Here is a 25,776-nt window from a genome sequence, read left to right on the forward strand (position 1 = left end):
ACGCGGCCGCGGAGGGGGAAACGACCGCGGCCCGCCGACCTCATCCGTTCCCTTCTGGGGGCAGGGCCGCGGCGGCCACCTCTGGAAGCGGAGGCCCGCGCGCTTCGCCGTCGCCCCTCGGGCGGAGGAGGCAGCGCGGCGGCGTCGCTTGGCGCCGCGCCCACGCCGACGACCCGGCTCCCGCGCCCGGTGGCCGAGGCGGGAAGTAGCGCCGTCCGCGCGCGGAGGGAAACGCCGGGGCGGCGCGGGGTGAAGCGCCCAGGCACGCGGCCCGATCGGCGGCCCGCGCGGTAACGCGGCCGTGGCGGTAGCTGCGGCCGCCCCTCCGCGCCCCCCGGAACTCCGCGGCGGTGCCGCCTCCGCTCGTGGAAGTGGCCGCGGCGGGCCGCTCAGCGGCAGCCGGCTGCTCCCCCGAGGCCGGCGGCTGGGCCGGGGGCTCCGACCTCGGGGAGCCTCCGCGCGGCCCCAGCCTGTGCGAGGCCAGGCCCCATCCGCCCCCTGGAGCTGGACGGCAGGTGCCGCAGGTCGGGCTCCGGAGCGTGGTGTGCGGAGCCGCGGGGCTGACCGACCGGCGGGAGTCGGCCTGGGGCCCCTCCCCAAACTCCACGGCTGGGCTCCCTGAGCCTTGGGCCCCTCCACGGTGAAGCAGGATGGTTGTGAGCATTCCAGGTGAGATCATGCAGGTAAACATACCCGACCCTTAGCACACATGGTAAGTTCTCCAAAACGGAGGCAAGAGGGACGTACCGTTAATACATGCAGCAACATGGACGGAGCCGAAAAACCTTGTGCAGTGGGGGGAAAGGTAAACACGAATGGCCTCAGTCTGTATAATTCTGAATGTGACATTCTGGAAGAGGCAAAACTGTGATGACGGAAAGCAGTTGCCTGGGATGGAACAAAGGAGCGGATGGGAACTTTTGGGGGTGATGGAACAATCCCACATCTTCATAGGAATGAATGGTGGGTGTAAGACATGTAGTTGACGTTTATCGCGCCGTAGCCTCCAAATGGGTGAATTGTATTATATTCAAATTACACCTCAAGAAAGGGGGAGAAAAGAGTTAAAGTAGCGTCTAGGGAGAGTGGAGGAATGAGGGACACGTTGGCTTACAAAATCTGAGACCTAAAATGTGTGCTCTCTCTGAATTGAGGGACTCCTCCTCCCCTAAGAATCAGTGAACACCACCACTAGGAATAGGATACCAGACCCAGTTTCTGCAACTCCCCAGATTTGCTCAGTACCCCCCCCCCCCACCCGGCCCCCTTAGCCTCTTGCTCAAATGCAGAGGCCTGGCCTCTGCTTCTGTGGCTTCTTGGGACAGCAGCCCTCTAGTTAAGAGTCAGGCTTCAGCGCTGCCTCTCTCATACCTGGGTTCTGATGGTAGGAGGCTCTGGCTCCTCCCATCAGTCCTAGATTCCGGTGAAAAACCTTGAGGTTCAGCATGCTCTTGCTTCCCAGGCAGTAGCCTGCAGAGGTCATGTGGCATACCCAGGAGAGTGGGGGCATTGGAGCCCCATGAGGCAAACTTGCACCAAACAGGACAGAAAGCAAGAAATAGGCAGCATGTAAACTCCTATTTTTCCATAGACAGACGATCTCAGGATGGCTTTGTATGGTTTGTCTGGAAGCCCTCCTTTGGGACTGAGCAGTCAGCTGTACTTTCTTGTGAAGTTGTCTTCAGCCCAGTGATGTGCTGCCTTGTATTTGCTTTCTTTGCATTTCCCCTAGCCCTTGCTGCCCTGGGATTGTACCTCCTAATAAAATCTTAGCACTTAAACTTGGCCTCAGGCTCTGCTTTCTAGGTAATCCTTCAGCAGCATTTAGGCTTTAGGTCTGTGCTTTACTGAAAATTTCACAGCCACAGTAACAAACAAAATTGAGGTTATTTTTGGCTCTGGCTTACTGTCCTGTTAACCCTAAATTGTTTTAAAAGGCAACCAGTTAAGACCAATACTGAATACATAAATTTATATATACACGCCTCTGTTTGAAGTCCACAGAGATAAAAGTTTGCTTTTTCGTTTAGTGGTTCCTTAATGTCTCAAGAGCAAATTCCTAGAGTACAGTCACTTATATGTTTTAAACATTTGGAAGCTTAAAAAACTTAAAATGCAAGTAGGTGCAAAAGAAATATATATATATATACACATACATACAATGTATGTATGTGTATATATATGTATACATGTATGTATACGTGTATATATATACCTACACGTATATGTATGTGTATGTATACATATGTATAAACATGTTTTCCATCATGATCATAAAATTGTTCACTGGGGGTGTGTCTAGTTATATGTTTTTGGTTTATTCGTAAAGCCATGTTCTGTCTTACCTAAAATTTTATGTAAAAGCCTTTAAAGCAATTTTTTCAGGAATGCTTTCAAAACAGATTTTCTTTGCATTATTTTAAATATTGAAGACTTCAATAAGTTTGCATTTTTAATGATAACAGCCACTTGCTTTTGGCCTGTTTATTGCAACTCTGTCAGACCTTTCTGTTTCCTCCGACCTGCCTTGCCAACCATCTGTAACTTGGTCAACAGTTATTTGAGATGGGACTGGCCAGGTTCATCCTTTAAAAAGGACATTTCTACCTTCTTGACCACAAAATTCTTCCTTTCCTGGCCATTTAAATACTGTTACATAATCTACAAACACGTGGATCTGGTGATCTGCTACGTATGTTGGCAAAGGTCACACCTGCAAATCTACGTTTCTCTAGGCACATTATTTTTTATTACTTCTTTTTATTGCTTATAATCTGGCCTATCAGAGTGTTAAAAGTTGTTTTAAAAAAATGTTCTGCCTTCATCTACATCATCATAGTGAATTGACTTTTGCAGAGAACACTTTGTCATCCTTTCATGTGAACACTTTTTAACCTTTGCATTTGAAATATCTACTTTTTTATTTGACGCTAACTTCAATTACAAACAAGTAAGAAACCAGGCTGACGCGGAAGGCGTTTAAACACATTTTCACCAAACGAAAAATCATTTAAAAATATCTTTGGTTACAGATTGCCGTGTGAGAGGACATCCCATTAAGCAAATGGTGAGAGCTACTCTTTAAATCCTGTCACTTGATTCTTTTCAAATTTATGAGGGTAGATAATGTTCTAGCAAAAGCAAATGTACTGGTTTTATATGTACAAAGAGGTGTTGGCCCCTTCAGAATAGGCCACAAGCTTGCTGCAATTGTATTTCCATTAGTCAAACATTTAAAAAATTCTTTAGAAATTTGCCACAAGGGACGGAGTCACATTTTTTTAAATGCCATCATCACATCAGTGATAGAAAAACTTCTTCCTCTAAGAGTAGATTTAATTGTTAGAAATACCCAAAAGTCCTTTGAAACTATACCAACCTTAGTAACGCTGTTTAGCAGGGGGAAATCCAACAAGAACGAATAGAAATAAGTGAACTTAGTAATACTTACAAAAAATTAAACTTTGAGAAAAGGAGAATTAAGGAAGGATTGAAGGAGAAATCAGTGAATTAGAAAACAAAAAACAATTATGGAATCAATTCTAAAAGTAATTTCTTAGGAAAAAAAAATGGGAAGAAAGAGAAATATCTGGCAAATCTATTTAATAAAGAGAAGATACAGATTTTTAAGAAGAGAAAGATATAATAGCTGTGGAAAAATTTTTGGTTTTGTTTTTTAATTATATGAGAATACTATGTATAGTTAGCTATGAGCTAATACATTTTTTTCTGGAAAAACATAAATCACCCAAACTGAATCAAGAAATAGAAGAAAATAAGTAGATCAGAATTGGAGAAGAAATCAAATAAGGCTCAGCCCTGTAGGCAAATCATTGCAAATTTCGAAGGACTTTCTAAATGCATAAAGATGTAAAAATTTAACCCGTTTTATGAAGCAACTATAATTATTGTAAAGCCTATCAAATATTACAAAAACACTCAAAAAATACAAACTCATATGAAATTCAATACCAAATTCTCCTTGAATATATGAGCAAATTAGGGGCACCTACCTGGCTGGTTCAGTTGGTAGAGCGTGCAACTCTTGATCTCAGGCTTGTGAGCTCAAGCCCCAGGTTGGGTGTAGAGATTACTTAAAAAAAATAAAATCTTAGGAAAAAAAAAGAAAAATAAATTCAATGAAGTTCATTTTTAACATGGTCAGGTAGCTTTTATTCTAGAAATGTGAGGAATTTTAATAATAGGAAAATAATAGAAATAACATCATACATTTAGGTCACAGATGAAAAACATCCTATCTTAATAGATGATAAAAGTCTTAACACTTCTGATTAAAACAACAACAAAATTTTTAAAAACGTCTTAGTAAATACTAAATCGATAGCCAACATCATATCCTTTAATAAGGTTTTATAAAAATAATAAAGCTAATGGTAAGACATCCAAATTGTAAGGAAGAGGGGAAAATGTAGAGTTAACTTCTCAACCTCCCATTCCCACTCTTCATTCTCCCTCCCCGAGGTGACCTCTATTAACAGTTTCTTACATATCCTTCCAGAAAGTTTCCTGGCACATAAAAGTATCTGACCATCCCCTTTGAAAAAAAAAAAACAAACCAGAATCATACTCTACATATTGTTCTGCACTTGCTATTTTCATTGTATAAAGTACCTTGGATATTTTTCCACATCAGCTTATAGGTCTACCAAAATTTTTCATAAAGCTGGGCATTATTATGTGAATATGCCATACTTTTTCATTCACCTATTGGGGAACATTTTGTCTATTTTCTAGTTTTTCAAAATTATATACAATTACAGTGAGCATTCTTAAATATCTATACCCGGGGCGCCTGGGTGGCTCATTCGGTTAAGCGTCCGACTTGGGCTCAGGTCATGATCTCGCGGCTTGTGAGGTCGAGCCCCACGTTGGTTTCTGTGCTGGCAGCTCAGAGCCTGGAGCCTGCTTTGGATTCTGTGTCTCCCTCTCTCTGCCTCTTCCCCAGCACGCGCTTTGTCTCTCTCTCTCTCTCTCTCTCTCTCTCTCTCGTCTCTGTCTCTGTCTCTCAAAAATAAATAAACATTAAAAAAAAATCTATGTCCATTGGTGATATAGGATTAATGCTTAGCAGTGGAATTGCTGGACCCATTTTTGGATAGATATCTCCAAATTAGCATCCAGAAAGGCTAGATTAATTTATAATTGCACTAAAAGTGTATGCAAAAATGTTGATAATTGTTGATGCTAGGTAATGGGCACATGAGAGTTCATTTTAGTATTCAGTCTACTTTTATGTGTCTTTTAAAATTTCAGTACTTAATGGTATGACAAGAGGTATGAAGATGCCTGCTATTAATACTGTTCTTTAAAATTATGCTAAAATAGTTCTATAATAAGACATGAGACAGAAATAATAGGTAAAATATTGAAAAGCAGAAGAAAATTTATTTGCAGATGATACTTTTGCCTAGAAAACTCAAGAGACTTGATTGAAAAGTTCTTATTAAAAATAGCTATTACCAGAGCGCTCAGGGGGCTCAGTCAGTTAAGCATCAGACTTTGGCTCAGGTCATGATCTTGGGGTTCATGGTTTCAAGCCCTGTGTCAGGCGCTGTGCTGACAGCTCAGAGCCTGGAGCCTGCTTCAGATTCTATGTCTCCCTCTCTCTCTGCTCCTCCCCCACTCACGCTGTCTCTCTCTCAAAAAATAAGCATTAAAAAAATTTTTTTAAATAACTTTTAAAAGTTACAAATCAGTAACTTTTCCAGTGATCCAGCAATAACCTGTTGGGATATATGTACATTTTTTTAAAGACCCCATTTACATATAAATAGTATTGACAAGAACTAGAAGGGATCTATACCAAAAAAGAGAAAAAAACCACAAAAACAAAAATATTTGAGTATATTGAGAAATCTATTATGCTTCTAGATAAATGTATCTATTCCTTGGGAGAAAAAAAATATCGATTAGATGGTCACTTCCTACTAAACAAATACATCCTAGATGGATTAAAGAGACAAATGTGAAATGAAGCTGTAAATGAACTAAAAATCTAAGTGGATATTTAAGTGATTTTTTTTTGATGGAAAAAGCTAACCACAAAACAATGAAGATATCCTATAGATACATTTGCTTAAGCATTGAGAACTTCTATATGTCAAAAATGATAAAAGTACTAAATAATAAGTTGAGAAGTAGAAAGGCATTTGTCATAAATATCATAAAGTGGCAGAGTTAGTATTTGCACAAAGGTCCTTAAAAGCCTTTTCAAAGAAAAAAATCCCAACACTTTAGGCGACAGTAGCATCATTGTATTATGAGTTATGTGCTATGTATTACAGATTCAGATGGAACCACTTTGAGGAAGAAAGTTCATTTGGAAGAATCATCCCATTTTCAGAAAGCCAGGTTTTTGTTGTTTGTATGTTTTGTTTGTTTCCACGTCATTTCATGTGATGATAGTTGGATTACAAATGCTTTTTGCTCCAGTTTCTTTTTCAAAAGCATCCCTGTCTTCTCTGATAGATATTTTACTGTCCCCATTTTCCAGAGTAGGAAGGGTTTATCTTTGTGGCTTTAAGTACAAATAGGCAGCAACTGAAATAGCAAGATAAACAAATCATTCAAAATAACGTCATCAGAGGAGAAGCCAAGGCGAGTGAACAGGACTTAAGAAAGGGGCAAAAGTTAAAAGTGCCTGCCAGTTACACGTGTGCTCAGGATTCTTACGTCCTGCCCCATCCTTAGCTGTCTCGGACCATGCCCAAGGGATATAGCCTGGCTTTCCGCAGTGCCTAAATGAGGACAGGTCCCGAAGGCCCAGGGCTGGAGAGAGACGAAGCTGTGTGGAATTAGCTGATGCCTGCATTTGTGCTGACACTTACCGGGGCTTAAAACCGGGACTGTTCCAAGCATGTTCTGACCTTGTAATACGCAGGAGTTGTCTCCTGTAACCATCACCGAACAACCCCAGGATTTAGGTACATTTATGATGTCCAGTTTTCACATTAAGAAACTGGAGTGCAGGAAAGTTAAGTAGCTTGCTAAAGTTCTCATAGCTAGAAAATGGTATTTGAACCCGGCAGTTGGAGCTGGAGCCCAAGCTCCGTGGCCAATGTAACCATGTAGAAAGCCCTTTCATCCACAGGAGCTCATTTGACCCTCACAACTTTGTGAGCTCAAGAAAAATTCTCCCCAGTTTACACTAAGGCCGTGGGAAGCCAGAAATGGGTTATTGGAATTAGTAATTTTTTTTTTTTTTCCAGTGATCTTAAAGAAGCTGACAGCAGAGCTTGGATGGGCATGAGATAAGAAATGACTGCAAGGGAAACAAGCCTTAGAAGGCTTGGATCAGGGAAAGAAATGGCCTGGACTTTTAGAGGAAGCACAATCTGCATGGATGGGAAGGGGGCTGGGGACAGGCCAGGGGAGGTTATCCTGAGCCCAGCCAGCTCCGGAGCCCTCAGGTTCATAAGGATGCGAGGTGATAAACAGGGAAAGAAATCACACCCATCGTGTGGAACTCGTCTACCCTTCCGGCAAGACTAGCTCCCTACTCCACGTCACCGTTTGTCTAAGAATCCTGTTGTTAATTTATGCCTCTGTTTACGTACCTGGCCTTTGCCAGTGCAGGTAACAAGCTAGGAGTTGTGGAAATCGCCAAACACAGCGTCCATTGCACGATAGGATTTTCACCTAGTTTTTAAGTACAATCATGACCACAAAGTTTAGACAAATAGCTTTAGAATTTCCTTACATATAAGCAAAATAGTATTGGTTAACATCTGAACTTGTTGCTTGCTTTTTGATTACATCATTTTCTTTTTCCTGCAATGTTGTGAATACAAAGGAACTTGACAAGAAACATGCATGTCCTGAGAAACTTTAATAAAATAATCCAGTTAAATGCCCTGGAAGTCTATTTAAAAGCAGAAAAATAAAGAATTATTTTGCTATATGACTGTCACCTACTCACTTATCTGCTGGGGAGGCGGGGCAGGGGCAGGGGCGCCTGGGTGACTCAGTCGGTTAAGCATCTGACTTCGGCTCAGGTCATGATCTCACAGTTCTTGAGTTCAAGCCCTGCGTTGGGATCTGTGCTGACAGCTCAGAGCCTGGAGCCTGCTTCAGATTCTGTGTCTCCCTCTCTCCCTGCCCCTTCTGTGCCCTCTCTCTGTCTCTCTCTTTTAAAAAAGTAAACATTAAAAAAAAATTTTTTTTTAAGTATTTATCTGCTTGTGTTCAAGTCTGAATTGATAGGTATCAAAAAAGAGAAATACATACTCATTTCACAATATTCTTAAAGGCAATATGCACCATCACCTCCAATGGAAATTCTTTTACCTACTGTAAATTACAGCATTAACCTAAAATTTAATGTAATGTTATATCAGTATCATAAGATTCATCATAAGAACACTGTCCTTACATTTTCTTAAATAAATTTGCATCTAAATCATCTCTCAAAAGTGAGTAAATTCCATGTGATAAATCCTTCCAACTTCTCTTTCCTACTCCAAACACACATTCTTGTATAATTTTTGGCCATCAAAATCTTTCGGTGACCTGTAGCAACCAAACAGGTTTCCAGTATTTGATCTCAAATAGTTAAAGATAAAAAATGGGGGATTGTTCAGGCTGAAATATTTGGCTATGCCTCAGGGGGAAAAAATAAAAGGTGCTCTTAATCCACGGTTCTAACAACATTGTTCTGATTTTTTTTTTTTTTTTTTTTTTTATTGCTGGTGCTGGCATGAATGAAATGTAGGCTGATTCATCTAATGGGAATTTGAATGCTGGTGGAAAACTGTACAGAAAATCCAGGTGAGTTGAAGGAGAAAGAGATCAGGGATCTGCGAGGAAAATTCAGTCCGAAAATGGGGACAGGCTCTGTGAATGCAGGAAACAAACGCAACCGGTTTGGACTCTAGTATTTGAAGCCTGCGAAAGGCCAGGGACCTAGGACCCCAGGATGGGAGAAAAGCCGAGGGTGAAAAGTTTCTGAGCTGACTATTAAATAGATGTAACTCACAGGCTAGTGTGCCCATGTGGGATTTTAATTACTCAGACATCTGTTTGGCGAAGTGTACTACTAAATGGGGATCAAATACAGAGATCAAATTACGTGGGGAGGAGAGTGGAGATGCGAATCCAGACTCAGAAAGGAGAGCTGTCGGCCAGGGAAAGACCAGTCCCGGCTTTACATCTCCCCAACAGAGAAGCAATTATTTTAGATGTGGGGCTGGTTAGCATCTTAGGTCATGAATTTAATTAAATAACCCTCGAGTGGCAGAAAACAGAACAAACCACCGTATTTAACTGTCAGTAAGACATGCTGCAAATAAATGGTCCAGATTCTTCTTCCTTCCCTCCTCCCACATTAGATTTGGTGTAGTTTCTTAAATTCACAACTCACCTCCCTTTCCCAATCTAGCCCTTCCTTCCCGGGGGCATCCAGTAAGCTCATCGAAGTAGATGGCTTGGGCCAGAGACAAGATTTGACTTCTAACGTTTTCGTGATGAGATACTTGGGAAGGTGGAGAGAAGGGACGAGGATTAAGTCACCATTTGAGTTCCTTTCTTGGGCTCCCTGCAAATGGCTGATACTTCAGAGAAATATCCTGGAGTCAAAAGACTCCACGGCCCTTTTGTTGGCAGTTAGCACCTTGGAAAGAAAAGAAGCTGAGGGAGGGAGACTCAAAACAAGTGGTTGGAGCAAGCAGAGAAGAGAGGAAGAGAAGGCATTCAGCTTTTAAAATGAATATTTAGGGGCGCCTGGGTGGCTCAGTCGGTTAAGCATCTGACTCTTGATTTCAGCTCCGGTCAAGGTCTCAGGTTCATGAGATTGAGCCCCATATCGGGCTCTCCCATCCTCTCTCTCAAAATAAATAAGCTTTTTTTAAAAAAATGAGTATTTAAAACCCACCCTTACTCGGCACTGCCCCTTGCAGTCCTCTGCACGGCTCCATCAGCAGCCCCCTTGCCTGTAGCTGAAGAAAGGGGATTACTTTTAGAGCCTTCACCCGAACTCTCCACTCAGCTGTCCTTCCCACCTCCCGCCACTTTCTTCAGCGACGCCATAATTCTCCACGCAGCCAACTTAGAGACGCTGGTTTCCTCTAACGTGCATTTCTTCTGTTTGCAAATAACAGAAACCAGCTGGAGAGAACCTAAGTAAAAGTGTAAATTTACTGGAAGGATACTTAGGATCTCGTGGAATCCAGGGAAGAGTCGAACAACCACGCCTTCCTCCGGGAGGGTTGGCCCAGGAAGTCCACTGGTTCCTGCAAAGCACTGCCATCAGTGGCTCAGCTGCCACCTGCCACTCACTGTCTCTCTGTCAAATCCGAAATTCCCTGGAGAGTTCGACACGCACACACACACACACACACACACACACACACACACACCCCGTATGTTTTCAGTCTTGGGCAGTTTAATAAACTCTGAAAATTATCCATTCCTTTGAAACCGGCCCTTTTTGCTATCATTTTAAAGTCCTAAGAAGAGGGGTACCTGGGTGGTTCAGTCGGTGGAGCATCTGACTCAGGATTTCGGCTCAGGCCAGGATCTCATAGCTCACGGGATCAAGCCCCACATTGGCAGCACAGAGCCTACTTGGGATTCTCTCTCTCTGCCCCTCCCCTGCTTGTTGTCTCTCTTTCTCTCCCTCTCTCGAAGTAAATAAAGATGAAAAAAAATACATAAAGTCCCAGGAAGAACTAGTTGAGGCAGTGCTAACTTGAGTGACTGGCTGCCAGTACAGCCAGATTCTGATGCCCAGTGTGAGTGAAGTGACAGCCAGCAGCCCTGACAGGACAGAGCTCGAAGGCAGTGTATTGTTGCTCGGGCAGGCTACTTTTAAAGTGTCCTGGCCCAAGTCCCTGGTGCCAGCATCCAGGGTGGCTCAAGGAACTCTGCAATAACTATTTATTGACCTCCTACTGGGTGCCAGGCAGCCGTGCTAAGTGATACGCTGGATACAAAGATGAGTGGTTCCTGCCTGACCTGATGGTGCTGGAACCCAGACCTGTGTCTCTTGTGTGAACAGCCATCTAAAGACTGCTGGGAGGGGCGCCTGGGTGGCGCAGTCGGTTAAGCGTCCGACTTCAGCTAGGTCACGATCCCGCGGTCCGTGAGTTCGAGCCCCGAGTCAGGCTCTGGGCTGATGGCTCGGAGCCTGGAGCCTGTTTCCGATTCTGTGTCTCCCTCTCTGTCTGCCCCTCCCCCGTTCATGCTCTCTCTCTGTCCCAAAAATAAATAAAAAACGTTGAAAAAAAAAATTAAAAAAAAAAAAAAAAAGACTGCTGGGAATAATTTACCCCATGAACAATGTTTTTTTAACTCCCTCCTTCCCTCCCCCCACTCCCACCCCCAGCGGTGGATGAGAAACCCAAAGATTCTGCCCAAGCAGTGAGGACATCTCATTGTAAATGAGGTTAAGATTTCACTGCTCATGTTCAGAGCCTCCATTGGGCTAAATCCTATGAGAACTGAGGTGACTTTACAGGTAAGCACAGCCACGTGTCCTGTATTTGTATGATGTGATTCGGAGGGTATGATGTCGGGCGGGTGTGGAATTACTTTTGGAAATAGAGGACTGATGTTTTCTTCCCCATCTGAGTAGAAGCTTCTGATTAGCAAGAGCTGTTAAGGCCAAAGAGAGGCTAACCGTGGTTGTCTGTGCCAAGCGTCTGAAACTTTGGGTTTGGACCTGAGAAAATTTGATGTTCTGGTTTGGTTCGATTCCAATTTAAACTAGTTGCCTGAGTGTTCTTAAATTTGGCGGGGGGGGGGAGGGTTCAACTTAAGGTGTTAATTTTAAGATGTAGCAAATTATTAAGGCTCATTCTGGTTGCGGGTTGAGGATTTAACTCGGTCGGTCGTATTTGTGGTAAGGACATGAAAGGTCTGACTGGAAAATGGCGGCAGCTGGAGAAGGGAGGCCCTTGGCCTTGAAGAGGGAGTAATATATAGGTGGAACACTAGAGTCCATTATAGTTCATCCCTTGTGCTGTTCAGATCCAATTGCTTCTTTTTTCTTTTTTATTGTTGACCCACAGTGTTACATTAGTCTCAGGTGTACAACATAGTGATTCGATCCCTGTATGTCTTATGCTGTGCTAACAACCATAGTTACTGCCTGTCACCATACCCCGCGATTACAATACCATTGGCTATATTCCGTATGCTCTGCCATTCGTCCCTGTGACTTCTTCATTCCATGACTGGAAGCCTGTATCTCCCACTCCCCTTCACCCATTTTGCCCATCCCCTCACCCTTCTCCCTTCTGGAGGCCATCAGTTTGTTCTCTGTATTTATAGGTCTGTTTCTGCTTCCTGTATGTTGCTTTGTTCATTTGTTTTTTAGATTCCACATGTAAGTGAAATTGTATGGTATTTGTCTTTCTCTGACTTATTTCATTTGTCGTAATACTCCACAGGGGGACCTGTAGGTTAAGCATCAGTCAGTTAAGCATCCAACTCTTAATCTCAGCCCAGGTCTTGATCTCAGGGTTGTGAGCTCAAACTCTGCCTTGAGCTCCACACTGGTCATGGAGCCCACCTTTAAAAAAAAAAAAAATAAGCATAATCCTCTCTAGGTCCATCCATGTTGTCGTAATTGGCAAGACTTCATTCTTTTTAAGTTTAAAAAAATTTTTTTAAAGTTTATTTCAAAAGAGACAGGGGAAGAGGCAGAGAGAGACAGAGAGGGAGGGAGGGAGGAAGAGAACCCCAGGCATGCTCTACACGGACAGCAGAGAGCCGAATGTGGGACTTGAACTCATGAGCCATGAGATCATGACTTGAGCCAAAAATGCTTAACCGACTGAGCCACTCAGGTGCCCCAAGACTTCATTCTTTTTCATGACCAAATAATATTCCAGTGTGCGTGTGTGTGTGTGTGTGTGTGTGTGTGTGCGTGTGTGTGTGTACGTACACAATACCATATCTTTACCCATTCATATACTGATGGACACTTGGGCCGATTCCGTATCTTGGCTGTTGTAAACAATGTTGTTATAAACATGGGATGCATATATCTTTTCAAATTAGTGTTCTCATTTTCTTTGGGTAAATACCTAGTGGAATTACTGGATCATCTGGTAATTCTATTTTTCATTTTTTGATGATGCTCTGTACCATTTTCCACAGTGGCTGCACCAGTTTATGTTCCCACCACAGTTCACGAAGGTTACTTTTCTCCACATCCTCACCAGTATTTGTTATTTTTTTGTCTTTTTGCTTCTGCTCATTCTGACAGACATAAGGTGGCATCTCATTGTGGTTTTGATTTGTATTTCCCTGATGATGAGTGACGTTGAGTATCTTTTCATGTGCCACCAACTGCTTCTTAGAGCAAGTCCACGCGCCTGATAACCAGGATTATAACCCAACTCCAAGGATTCTGGTTGGCCTGTGTTGCCGGGGAAGCGTATAAAAAGGTTTGTGGGGAAACTACAGTGGCTACAGCGGCAGTGGGTCTCAAGCCTCCAGTAACTGATACTTTATCTCCTTCTCCACCGCCCGTTCTAGATTTGCCTCAGCCAGGGCCCATGCTGGTCCAGGCGTATTGCCTGGGTGACCCACACCCTCATCTCCCAGCGGCTTAGGACCTGGTCACTATGCCCGTCTTAGATCATGGCCTCTGTTCTTGTCTGTTCACTGTTAAAACTGGGCACAGGAGCCTCGGGAGACTCCATTGGGTCACTTGTGTGCCAAACGTTCTTCCCTCTCTGCATTCTGTGAGAGAGCTCCACTTCTGCTGGTGATCACGACCGATGATCCCTGCTAGTGTAGTGATTCCTTTCCTGCTGGTTTCTTGGCATAAGGAGACCGAAGCGCTTTGAGCAGTAGCTGTATTGTCAAGTACAGTGGGACTCTGTGTCCACGATGAAGTATTACCCCTCTGGGAACAAGGCCTTTTGTCCCACAGAGCCTAAGATTTGGGGGACAGAAAGCACCAACTTGCCAAGGGTCCCACTGGGAATGCCACCTACTTTTCCCCATGGTTCCTGGACCCAGCCCACCTATTGGGAACTACATAATGGTTATTGATTTAGGGTGGCATCTCAACTTCAAGGTGTATCATCTCCAAACTGGTGCCTCCCCTGTGTCTTTAGGAGGCCATTCCACCATTCTGTAATGCCAGTGGCTTAACAGTGATGCAGTATGGGACTAGACTAGTGTACTCTTTGGCCCAAGGCAGTATTGTACGGGATCTTGTGTCAGTAGATCAGACATTCTTAATTCTCAGTTGGTGATGTTGGCTGGGTCCTGTGGAGAGGAAAGGAAAACTCAGAATATATAATAACCCTAGTCAAGATGAATTCCTGCTTCCTCCAGGTAGAACAGGCCCATCGTAGTCAGTTTACCTCCAAATGGTTGGTTGGTCACCTTGAGGGATTGGGCTGTATTGGGGAGTCAGCACTCGTTTCTGCAGTTGACAGGTTGGACATTTGTTAGTAGCAGTGGCTGGACCAAGCCCGGTGAGCCAAAGCCCTCTTCGTAGCCACCACCCCCACCACGATGACTGCTCCACTGAAGTATCCGTTGTGCCAGAAATACAGCCGCTGATTAGAGAGACTGGCAGATGGCCACGGCTGACTCACGGATGTTGTTTAATGTCTTTCTGATAGTGGCACTTTGCTGTGCACGAACATGGGACACACAGTTCTTCAAACCTGGGTCCACACGTTATCCGTGATATTCTAATATTTCTCCTTCCAAGCCTCTGACCGAATTGCCACCCCACCTACCACTGTCTATGAGCCTGTGTATATTCTTACCTCGAGCTATTCTTGTTTCAAAGCGGACAACCAAGTGCATCGCCAGAAATTTCTCCTCCCCGCTCTCTTTCAGGGTCGCCCCAAGTAGAGGTGCAGTGTGACAGTATCTCTTCTTGGCTTGCACTCTTACGCTGAGCCAGCTCATCCAGGAACGAAGGTTGGCCTTTCTCCTCTTCTGTCAGCTGGCCATAACAGACACCCCCATGCAGCCGTAGTTGTGAGCTAGTTGTGACCCCGTAGCCGTGAACGCCGGAGCAGTAGTGGTGGATGACGCGGAGTTGCGGGCCAACGACTGGAAAAGCCGGCGTGTGCCCTCTGGCCCTCCTGCTCATGCGTGGCCCTGCATCTTACACTCCCACTTTATGACGGATTCTTGCTGCTGGGCCTGGCAGAACCCAGCTCATGATTATCTCTGCTTGCAGAGTTACTTGATGTCCCGTGGTCATTTGGTCTGTCTCAATCAGGGCCATTCATCTAGAACTTCTTTTCAAATGCTGTAAAGTTCTTTGCTACAGAGGATGTGTCCTTGCTCCAAAGTCCCGGGAGCCTGTGCTGCACTTCTTCTGGGATTACCAGTAACCGTGCACACTTTCCCACCACGGGTCCCTCTAATACCACGGGGCCTGCTGAGTGATCGGGCAGGTCTCCTTGCACCGGGGCCTCGACCTGCTGCAGTGCTCTGTCACCCAGTAAAAGGGCCGGGGCAGTATTTTGAAATGGGGGGGGGGGAAATAGCTACTGAGTATACTTAGTGAGGTATTTCAGGTTCCATCCTCATAGCGACCAGCCTGTCCTCTGTCAGTTGGTTCCTGATCTGAGAAACTGGGTAAGTGTCTGTGACCAAGCTGCCCTAAGCCTACTGACCATCCTTTTTGGTTTTTTTTCTATCTTTATTTTACAAATTGATACTTTTTATTGACCGCCTCTGGAAACACTGAGTTCTGTCAACCGTGCTGATGTCTGTCTACGCATGGGACCCCTGGTTGCCATTCCAGTTTTGCAACCCCTTTGCGATGATTGCACACACCTTGCTTCTGACGGTTAAGTATTCACCTGGCCTCTGTTATTTCGGGATCCCGTCATCCCCGTTGAGGAGCACAGTTTTATAACAGAGTCTCCACCAGTCAACCGTGGCATATGGAAGAGCATTGCCACTGAGATTCTCGCGGGTTGTGACCCTCTTAACAACGCGTGTCTTACCACTATGGTAAATGGCGTGTCCTCTGGGCTTCTCTTAGGACAGAGTCAGCTGGTGGGTTTTCCAGCCCTGCATAGGTACACCCTCTGACACGCCCACCCCGAGGCATTTGGTATCTTCTGCCGTGGCCAGTGCAGCATTTCTACTTCACCTGGTATGTGATGTTGCTTTCTCCGAGCTTCCAAGAGCCGTCCTAGCACCCAGGATCCTTGCCAGGGAGATAAATCCTGTATTCTCGTTACCAACAAACTCTCCCTCACCCAACGGTGGTCGGTCTTCTTCATGATTGTACTGCTAGGTATGAAAATGAGCCACGTTTTTGCCTTTGGTGTACAAAAAGGTCAATAAAGGCTATTTGGTTAGAAGAGAGTCGCCCATCATATCCCAGCCCAGGTTCCGGGATGAAGAAAGGGGAACAGAGCCCCAGCAGGGTTGCTTTCCAGAGGTCTGCCATACTGCAATAACGATGTAATATTCTGGATCCAATTTTTAAAATCTAGATTAAAATGCTATATGGGTTGGGGCGCCGGGATGGCTCAGTCGGTTGAGCATCTGACTTCGGCTCAGGTCATGATCTCACGGTTCGTGGGTTCGAGCCCCGCGTCAGGCTCCGTGCTGACAGCTCAGAGCCTGGAGCCTGCTTCAGATTCTGTCTCTCCTTCTCTCTCTGCCCATCCCCCGCTTGTGCTCTATGTCTCTCAAAAATAAATAAATAAATGTAAAAAAAATTTTTTTTAATGCTATATGGATTATTACAAAACATTACTTGATTCTGTATATGTATATCCCCTGTTTGTTCTTTTGGTTTTTATAAATGCCAGAATAATGGCTTAATTAGTAGCTCTGCTAACTTAAATTGCGTATTTTACTGTAGAACGTAGTTTTCTGTGTGGAAAGTGGAAAGTGGGAAGTGAGGGAAGTAGTAAGCCCAAATGTTTCCAGGCTTTGTAACTAGAGATTTACATTTATAGAGATAAACTTTCACTCCTTGGTTTTTTTGAAATGAATTGCTTCATACAATAGCATTGTTTATCTTGGCTTGTCTTCTAAACCCCATTTACAAAAGTGAAAAGAATAGTAGCAAATATGATCTACTGAGCACTGATAGGCACAGTTGTGCAGGTTGTGTACTACACAAGGGCACCAGCACATCTAAGGGGATGTGGTTCACATCATAGAAATGGATTTGCATATTTATTAAGAGACTTTTCCAGCAGATGGCAGTAAAGTGTCTTGGTCTAAAAATCAGAATATTACAACAATTTCTGCTAGATGAAAGTAAAGTATCTTGAGGACCGTGCACCTTTTTCTGTCACACAAAGACACCATATAGGTGGTGGCGTCACCGCTTACTCATGCCGGGCCCTGTGCTCATTCCCCCTGTTTAATCCTCGGGATCCTATAAAATGGGTACCATTGGTAACTTGCTGAAGGCCACTGAGTTAGGGTGTAGCAGTTTTGAAATTCTGATGTGGGTCTCTAACTCCAGAGCCTGTGCTCTGCATGATGGCATTTCAGGACACTAAGGTGTAGGGACTTGAAGAGACGTGACCAGAGAGCTGTGCTGCCCTGATGCCCAGCCGGCCGCTGCCGCTACTTCGTGCTTTCGGCAGTGCTGGGGGCCCCTGGGGCCGGAAGACAGCAGGACACGTTTCGTCCAAGAGAAAGGACATACTTGAGTTAGTGAAGGGAAAAGTGGGAGAACCACGACATTCTCTTGGAATTTTAATTCCATGTGTAGGATTTAAACTACCTGCCGCAGAGGACAGAGAGCTTGATACAGCTGATCACAGTAGTTCTCAAAGGATTGGACTTGTTTATATCCAAAAATACTTTGATACTTATCAAATACTTATCAGTATACATTTTGTATTTTAGTATAAATTTTAGCAGAAGTGCATTACCACAAGTTCTAGATACGTGGGAAAAATTACAGGCTTTATTTAATGTATAAGTATCTACACAAACCCCCCTTGCAAAATGATATCTTTTTAGTGTAATATTCTTGACCCAGTGTTATAAAAGTGATAAGCCATAAATAGCATTCAATTTAAAATCTGTATACCATTCACAAACTCGTAGCTTCAGGATTGAAGAGAGAGGAAAAAGACGTACATTAAACTTCATGGTATGTTTCATAGAATCAGTTATGAAAAACAAGGTCTTTTAAGAAAACCAAAAAATATAAAATTTCTCTAGCAAATAGTAGTCAATCATTAACAAAAGGAGCCCATTTATAAACACTTTATATTGATCCTTAATTTAGCAGGAGAGCTTTTCCCTACACCCACCGAAATAAAAAAAAAAAAGCATGGATAGTATGAATACACTTTTCTAAATTTGTTTTATCTGTACAAAGGCTCAGAGAGGTATCTGGAACTATGTCCACTTGTTAATGACAATTATTTTCTGGGCTGTGAGATTTGGAATGATATTTTTGCTTTTTGCTTTTTCCTTTCCTATATTGCCTAATTTTTTTTTTTAAAAGATTACTTACTCATATACAATAAAACTTACCATTCTCTAAAGCAGTATCACAGAATATTGTCTAATTTTATGTCCTACGAAGTCTTCTTAAAAACAAAAGGATTCGTATTACTAGAAAAATAATTGCATAGACAAATTGTATTTTGAAAGTCCGGAGTCCCTTAACCAACTGGTAAATACAACAGCTATAGTAGTGAGTGTCATTTAATCTTTTTAATCTCTGAAACAGAATAGCCACAAATCAATATTTTCTAGACAGTGAATTTTGTGGTAAAATAAGCCACAGTATACATAGGCCTCAACACTCGCCAGCACCTGACTTAAAGAGTTGGTGATTTGAAAACAGACAAATCCTTCATTCTTTCAAGGTCAGTTTTTGACCTTGACGTCTTGGAGTGGAGATGACCTCCCCGAGGAATTTAAGGTCAGGGTTTATGTTGTGCAGGACCTCAAATCAAGATTAGAAATGAGCAGATCTTTAATCCTTTCTTTCAGGGGGTAGTTTTGAGAGGAAAAGATGAGAAGAAAAGGTCAAAACCAACTGGAATTAAAATAAAAACTTGAAAAAAAAAAACCCCAAAAAACCACAGGTCAACCTCCTGTAAATATGAGGTTGTCATTTGCTTTTACATGAAATATGCCTGTGTCTCATGCCTGCTTTACTTCCTGCATCTGGGCAAATGTGTTTATACTAGTAAACTCCACGAGGGCAGGCAATGTAGTTTTTTTTGAATCATAAATCATCTGGTGTCAACTCTGCTTACCTAAAAGGATGGGGCCTGGAGTGCCCAGTTGCCAGCCAAAATGTGTAATCTGTTATTGACTGTCAAGTTCCCCTTAAGTCACATGTCAATTTGCGCAGAATGGAACAGTTTACAATATTGTTACGTGTGTCATTACAGGTTAATTCATAAGCATCTTATGAGTAAGCTGAGCAAGACTATCACCCCTTCCTATTTAACAGGTAGGACTAGAACCCAGATTTTCAACATCTCTTTTCAGCACCACTGATAATGCACCTGTTTTCACAACAGCTAAACTGTATGAACGATAAATTTCAACCAATAAGATTCAAGCATTCCATTCCTGACCTGAAGTCCTAAAACTAAAGTGCCAGTCGTATAAGCTAAATGAAATATCCTAACGATAGTTGAATTTTAAATAAACTGCAGCAGAGAGAGAGAGCAGTGAGACAGGGTTGCTCTGCCCAGAGACTAGGAATTGACAAAATTCAAACCAGGGGCGAAAGTATTAAAGAGAATACCACCAATGAGAGGTATTATTTTGCTCTAGCACAAATAGAAAATATTTTTTTTTTTTAGTTTTTAAAAAGCCTCATGATCGTGGGGCACCTGGGTGGCTCAGTGGGTTAAGCCTCTGACTCTTGCTTTTGGCTCAGCTCATGATCTCACAGTCCTGAGATGGAGCCTTGTGTTGGGCTCTGTGCTGGGGGTGGAGGCTGCTTGAGACTCTCTCTCGCTCTCCGTCTGCCCCTCCCCAGCTTGCACATGTGCGCTCTCTCTCAAAAAAAAAGTCTCATAATAGACTTCTCTAAAAATAAAGCAAGCTTAATTTTAAGTGTTTTATAGTAAGAAACATTTCACAGCATGTATTTTCCAGATTGCGTATGATAAAATTATAGCACGTATCCAAACACTACTAACTGTGTTATTTCTTTGATAAGTATGAAATGATGTATGAAGTGAAAACCTACATCAACACACAGTGGCAGGAAGTACGTGATAGGAAATTCACCGTTCCCATAACTGCTGAGGGGGTTTCATCCCAGACACGCTGGTTTTTGTCATTACCAACATGGCCATCAAAGAAAAATGGTATTAATGAAGAAAGATGAGAACTACCTTTATGTTCTCAGGTGGTCGACAGGTTCACAGGAGAAGCTGGTCAGGCATGAAGGAGAGAAAGGAAACCTACACAACTGAGAATAAAAATTATTTTCTTATGCAATAAATCAAAGAAACAAAGTAGGCCCCAGAAAGTTTTAAAAAGTCAAACTGCAAGCAATCCTAGGATGATAGAAGGCGAAGAGAAATGGGCCCATCGTGGGCATGATGGAGTTTATAAAGACGCAACAGGGGCTCCTGGGGGGCTCAGTCAGTTAAGCGACGGGCTTCGGCTCAGGTCATGATCTCGCGGTTTGTGAGTTCAAGCCCCACGTCAGGCTCACTGCCATCAGCACAGAGCCCGCTTCGGATTCTCTGTCCCCTTCTCTCTGCCCCTCCCCTGCTTGCACTCTTTCAAAAAGGAATAAACAATTTTTAAAAATTAAAAAAAAAAAAAAAAGATGCAACAAAGTTATGCCCTGTTAGGAAATGATGACAGATGAATCCAGAAAATACCAAAATTAAATGGGTAGGTTCTTTTTGGGGGGTGGGGGGAAAGAATCCAAGATGGAAAGCTGAAAGCTGGCCAGGTTGGGAACACGGTGGCCCAAGGGCTGTCTGGTTATCATTCACCTCCTCTGCAGGCCTCCAGGGTAGATCGCTGTAAGGAATCTCCTTTTAGATCAAAAGACTGACAGAGACACGCACACAGACACACACACTCACACGCCAACTAACCAAGACTCTTAAGCCTACTTACGTATTCCCCAAGTTCAGAATTAACATGCGGGAAACGTGCAGAGGACAATTCTAATGTTTTTGTTTAAAATTTTATTGAAACCCCCTGTCACCCCCTTTCAGCTCCCTAAGTGAAAATGCATGCAAAGTCCAAGCCTGGAGGTATTCTTTTTAAACTATTGCTTAAATCCCTGGAAATGTGATTTTTAAAACTTGGGGGGAAAGTGAAGCTGGGACAGGGTATACTAAGGACCCATTTTACTCGCCTGCTTCCTTGTTTATTCACGAGCAGGGCTGGACTCAGAAACCCTTCAATGAAATGGGAAACACGTCTGCAGTGGAATAATGCTTAATACGGACTTCCTCCAGCCCCATGAAAGGTAAAGGAACTGTTTCAGTGAGGCGAAAAAAGAGCTTAGAAAATTTGGCGTCAAGAGGAGGAGAGCTTCCTAAGTTGTTAAGAAAACCTGACAGGTTATCCATAGATTCCAAGTTTTGGTTAATGCATTTAGGTAAAGAGCATCAGAGTCTCTTCAGGTGCCTTCTACTTCTGTCATCAGTTTCCTCTTTGGACATCTCCCTTCAATGTCCTCCTGAGGAATCTGCAAGGCCACTTTCCTTGCCCGTGTCTGGGAGGAACTGGCCAAGATAACTAAGAGTTCTCAGCATCATTTTTCACCTATATCTGGTTGGAGGTATGTGTGTTTAGGGGCTGGGGATGGTTAATGGAAAAATAACAAATGCCTTAGCACCCTTTAATGTCTTTTTACAGTTCACCCTTCGAGCAAGTCCTAAGCAAATGACCAATAGTCATTCCTCATTCAGGCCACTAATTTTTTTTTACATAAATTTAGAAAAGATTATCCAAAGGCATTTCACGCTGAATAAATCTAGAATGCGCTCAGTTCAAATATTTGGCAAGAACGTTATCAGCTACCGTTCATAATGCCCTGTGGTGAATTAGAGTACGAAAACAGAACTTTGTTTAATTGGCAAGTGGTTGGTAGCTGTCCACTCTCTGTAGAAGTGCATCAGAATATCCAGGGGAGTAATACCTGAAAAAGAAAGTTTTCTATTAGATACTTGTGAAAGGATTCATCACAGTAGGCACAAAAGATTCAATGTAAGATATTTATCTAAATTAATTCTATCAGTGAAACCTCAACTGTACCCTGAATAATTAAGCTCCAGTAATGCTTTGTGCATAAGATGAGGGACTGTGAAGGAAGAAAACACCAACTCACAAGGCTGAAGGGCTATTAATGCACAGAACTATTTTCAAAGCAAGATGCCTGGGTCCAGTGATAGCATCTTCTTATAGAGACTGTTATTCTGTTAAATGATTGATGTTGCCTCAGTGAGGACAGCTAATAGGTTTTTTCATAAGTTACACGATACAGTCTGTCATTACTGATCATTGTCTGCATTCTGATTGCCTTACAGATTATTCTCACTGTATGTTTTAATCAGATATGGTGACCCATAAAGACAAAAATTTCTGGGTTTATAATTCACATTAAAGAACTATTTAACAAATGGTTTACAAATATCCTATCGTACATACTTAGGAAATTGGTCATTTTCATTGATTTGGGGCATCTGTAGTACTTAAGTTTATATTTACCAATTGAACATTTTGTAAAATACATACTATAAAAGTATTAAATATATTGATTAATGCATTATGGTATGCTTCGTATCTGTGGAAAGAATTTACGTGCACATAAAAGTATGCCAAATAAAATTTGGCAGGCATTCTAGAATAACCAGATTAAAAAAAAATAAGTAAATGTAATTCACAACTGTCCAAAACACTCAAAATAATTAAACCTCCTAAGGTATTCTCTCCAGATAAAATCTGATGTTCAAGATTTGCTTTATCCTCGTTATCTTCTATCTTCAGAGGCGTGACTTAAAAACTCACAATTTATATTACACTAATTTCTTCTACAATTTGTCCAGTTAAGGTGGACAAGACAGAACAGTATTTTCTCAACAGTGTATTTATAGGCATAATTAAACAGACACCTGCATACATAAAAAAATATCCTCAAAAATGTTTCTTCTCTCAAGGCATCCTGGCCTTGAAAAAAATTGTCCTTCAACAGTGGGTCTCTTTGAAGTACTCTTACACTGGGGAAGTCACAACTGTTTCTGAGTTAGTCACAAATTTTAAAACAGGCCTCACCTTCCTAGGCCTCATAAACGGGTCAGACACAAGATAGGTACTTTATATATTAATGGTAAGAAGTAGATTTAGAAAACCAAAACTTAAAAAATGGTGCTGTTTCATATGGTAGCTACCAGCCACATGTGGCTATTGAGCATTAGAAATATGGCTGGTGTGGGGCAGCTGGGTGGCTCTGTCGGTTAAGCATCCAACTCTTGATTTCGGCTCAGGTTGTGATCTCATGAATCAAGATCTCATGGTTCTGAGATCAAGCCCCACATTGGACTCTGCATTGAGCATGGAGCCTGCTTGGGATTCTCTCTCTCCCTGTGTCTCTGTCCCCCGCCCCCCTCCCCTGCTCGCTCATGGGCACGCATGCTCTTTCCCTTACTCTATCTCAAAATAAGTAAAGAAACTTTTAAAAAATATGGCTAGCAGGACTGAGGACCTGAATTTTTATATTTAATCGTAAAAGCTGATACTCCGGTTATTTTAGGTGAAACTTTTAGGTGTCTTTGGAACAACTTGTGAATCTACTTTTTCAACTGTAAACTTTATATAATCTAAATACAGCTAAGTACATCTAATAAAATTTAGCATCTGAATTGAGATGCACTGGAAGTGATAAAATAACCCACCAGATTTCAAAAACTTAGCATGAAAAATGAAATAGCTCATTCATAATTTTTTATATTGATTATAATATAGTCTAGTCTAGGCAAACATCCCGAAGACAGAGGAGTTCCAAAAATACCTTCCTGCTGTGGAATGGGCCAGGATTAGAACTCAGGCCTTCCAACATCTAGCCCTGAGCTTCTTCCTTCTCATCCCACCAACTACCTTCATTAGAGATTTTTAAATATGGCAGTACGAAACAAATGTTTAGGCTAATAACAGCTGGAAGAACATATCCATTGATAATCTGTATTATAAGGAATAATTAGTTCTAAAATAGTCACCCAATGATTCTTGAGAATTATACGATTACAAAAATAAAACCATTCCGAGTTTATATTTGTCCATTTTCATAGACAATGTTTCAAAAATTTCTACAAAACACCTTTAAGTTCTATAGAACCTAATTCTTTACAAAATATAACAAACGGGGCGCCTGGGTGGCTCAGTCGGTTGAGTGGCCGACTTCGGCTCAGGTCTGATCTCACGGTCCGTGAGTTCGAGCCCAGCGTCGGGCTCTGTGCTGACTGCTCAGAGCCTGGAGCCTGTTTCGGCTTCTGTGTCTCCCACTCTCTCTGACCCTCCCCCGTTCATGCTCTGTCTCTGTCTCAAAAATAAATAAACGTTAAAAAAAAATTAAAAAAAAATATAACAAACATGAAGAAGCTAATTAGAATTCTTCATGATAATTAGCCAATTTTTAAAAATGTTTGAGAGGGAGAATGCAGGCTGCGGAGGGGGATAGAGAGAAAAACCCAAGCAGGCTCCACGCTCAGTATGGACAGAGCCCGATGCGGGGCTGAATCTCACAACCATGAGATCACGTCCCGAGCCGAAATCAAGAGTTGGATGCTTAACCAACTGAGCCACCCAGGTGCCCCGATAATTGGCTAATTTTTAAAATGGAATCCCAGATCACAGATTTGAGGTTAATATTGTGAGGTTAAATGTGAGGTTAAAATTTTACAATGGTATTATAAGCTAAATAGAATGGGAGGTTAAAATTTTATGGTGGTATTTTGACAAAGCACCAGATTACATTCTAATATGACAGAGTTTTCATTTTCCCTTAGTGCTCTGGAAAGTGATTCCGGAAAGGAGTAAAAAGAAGACTGCTATTCAAGAAAGTACCTTACTTTTGGTTAATTCTAATAGGCCATTCCATTTTCGGCCCTTTAGTTTCTTTTTTCCTTCATCTTTCTATAATTTTGTTTATGTATTCAGTACAACACCCAGTGCTCATCACAAGTGCCCTCCTTAGTACCCATCGTCCATCTAGCCCATCTCCCACCCACCTCCCTCCATCAACCCTCAGTTTGTTCTGTTGTTAAGAGTCTCCTATGGTTAGGGGCGCCTGGGTGGCTCAGTCGGTTGAGCGACTGACTTCGGCTCCGGTCATGATCTCACAGTTTGTGAGTTCAAGCCCGCATTGGGCTCTGTGCTGACAGCTCGGAGCCTGGAGCCTGCTTCAGACTCTGTCTGCCCTTCTCTCTCTGCCCCTCCCCTGCTTGTGCTCTTTCTCTGTCTCTCAAAAATAAATAAATGTAATTAAAAAAAAAAAAGAGTCTCTTGTGGTTTGCTTCCCTCTCTTCTCTCCCCCCACCTTCCCATATGTTCATCTGTTTTGTTTCTTAAATTCCACATGAGTGAAATCATATGGTATTTGTTTTCGCTTAGCATGATAAATTCTAGCTCCATCCACGTCATTGCAAATGGCAAGATTTCATTCTTTTTGATGGCTGAGTAATATTCCATTGCATATTCCCACCATACACCACATCTTCTTTATCCAAAACTTAAAGAATGTATGCAAATTATTTTTATTTTCTTTTCCTGATAAAAGATATTCATATTTCATTCATTTAATGGTTACACACATATTTTGTTTGTTATATTAAGCTTTTTGTATAT

General features: G+C 42.5%; 1 protein-coding gene and 1 long non-coding RNA gene across 6 annotated transcripts in view; one reads left to right on the forward strand and one right to left on the reverse strand.

Annotated features, from left to right (window-relative positions):
* Positions 1-466: 466 nt before the first annotated feature.
* LOC128775087 (uncharacterized) lies at positions 467-25,746 on the forward strand. Its single transcript, XR_008419729.1, has 3 exons — positions 467-669; positions 8,732-8,787; positions 24,939-25,746. It is a non-coding gene; the product is annotated as an uncharacterized LOC128775087 (long non-coding RNA).
* SPAG6 (sperm associated antigen 6) overlaps positions 18,559-25,776 on the reverse strand; it is a 69,072-nt gene continuing 61,854 nt past the window's right edge. For 3 of the 5 annotated variants that reach the window (XM_053895847.1, XM_053895845.1, XM_053895846.1), the window contains one exon: positions 18,559-20,943. In XM_053895847.1, the coding sequence (XP_053751822.1) occupies positions 20,718-20,943 (226 nt within the window). In that variant the 3' untranslated portion in view covers positions 18,559-20,717. Of the gene's footprint in view, positions 20,944-21,096; positions 22,076-25,776 lie in introns of those variants that run through there. The other 2 variants (XM_019460563.2, XM_019460564.2) reach the window with 1 other exon arrangement.

This window comes from Panthera pardus, unplaced genomic scaffold, assembly GCF_024362965.1.
Source record: "Panthera pardus isolate Hobbes unplaced genomic scaffold, ASM2436296v1 HiC_scaffold_6, whole genome shotgun sequence".
NCBI classification, from domain to species: Eukaryota; Metazoa; Chordata; class Mammalia; order Carnivora; family Felidae; genus Panthera; species Panthera pardus.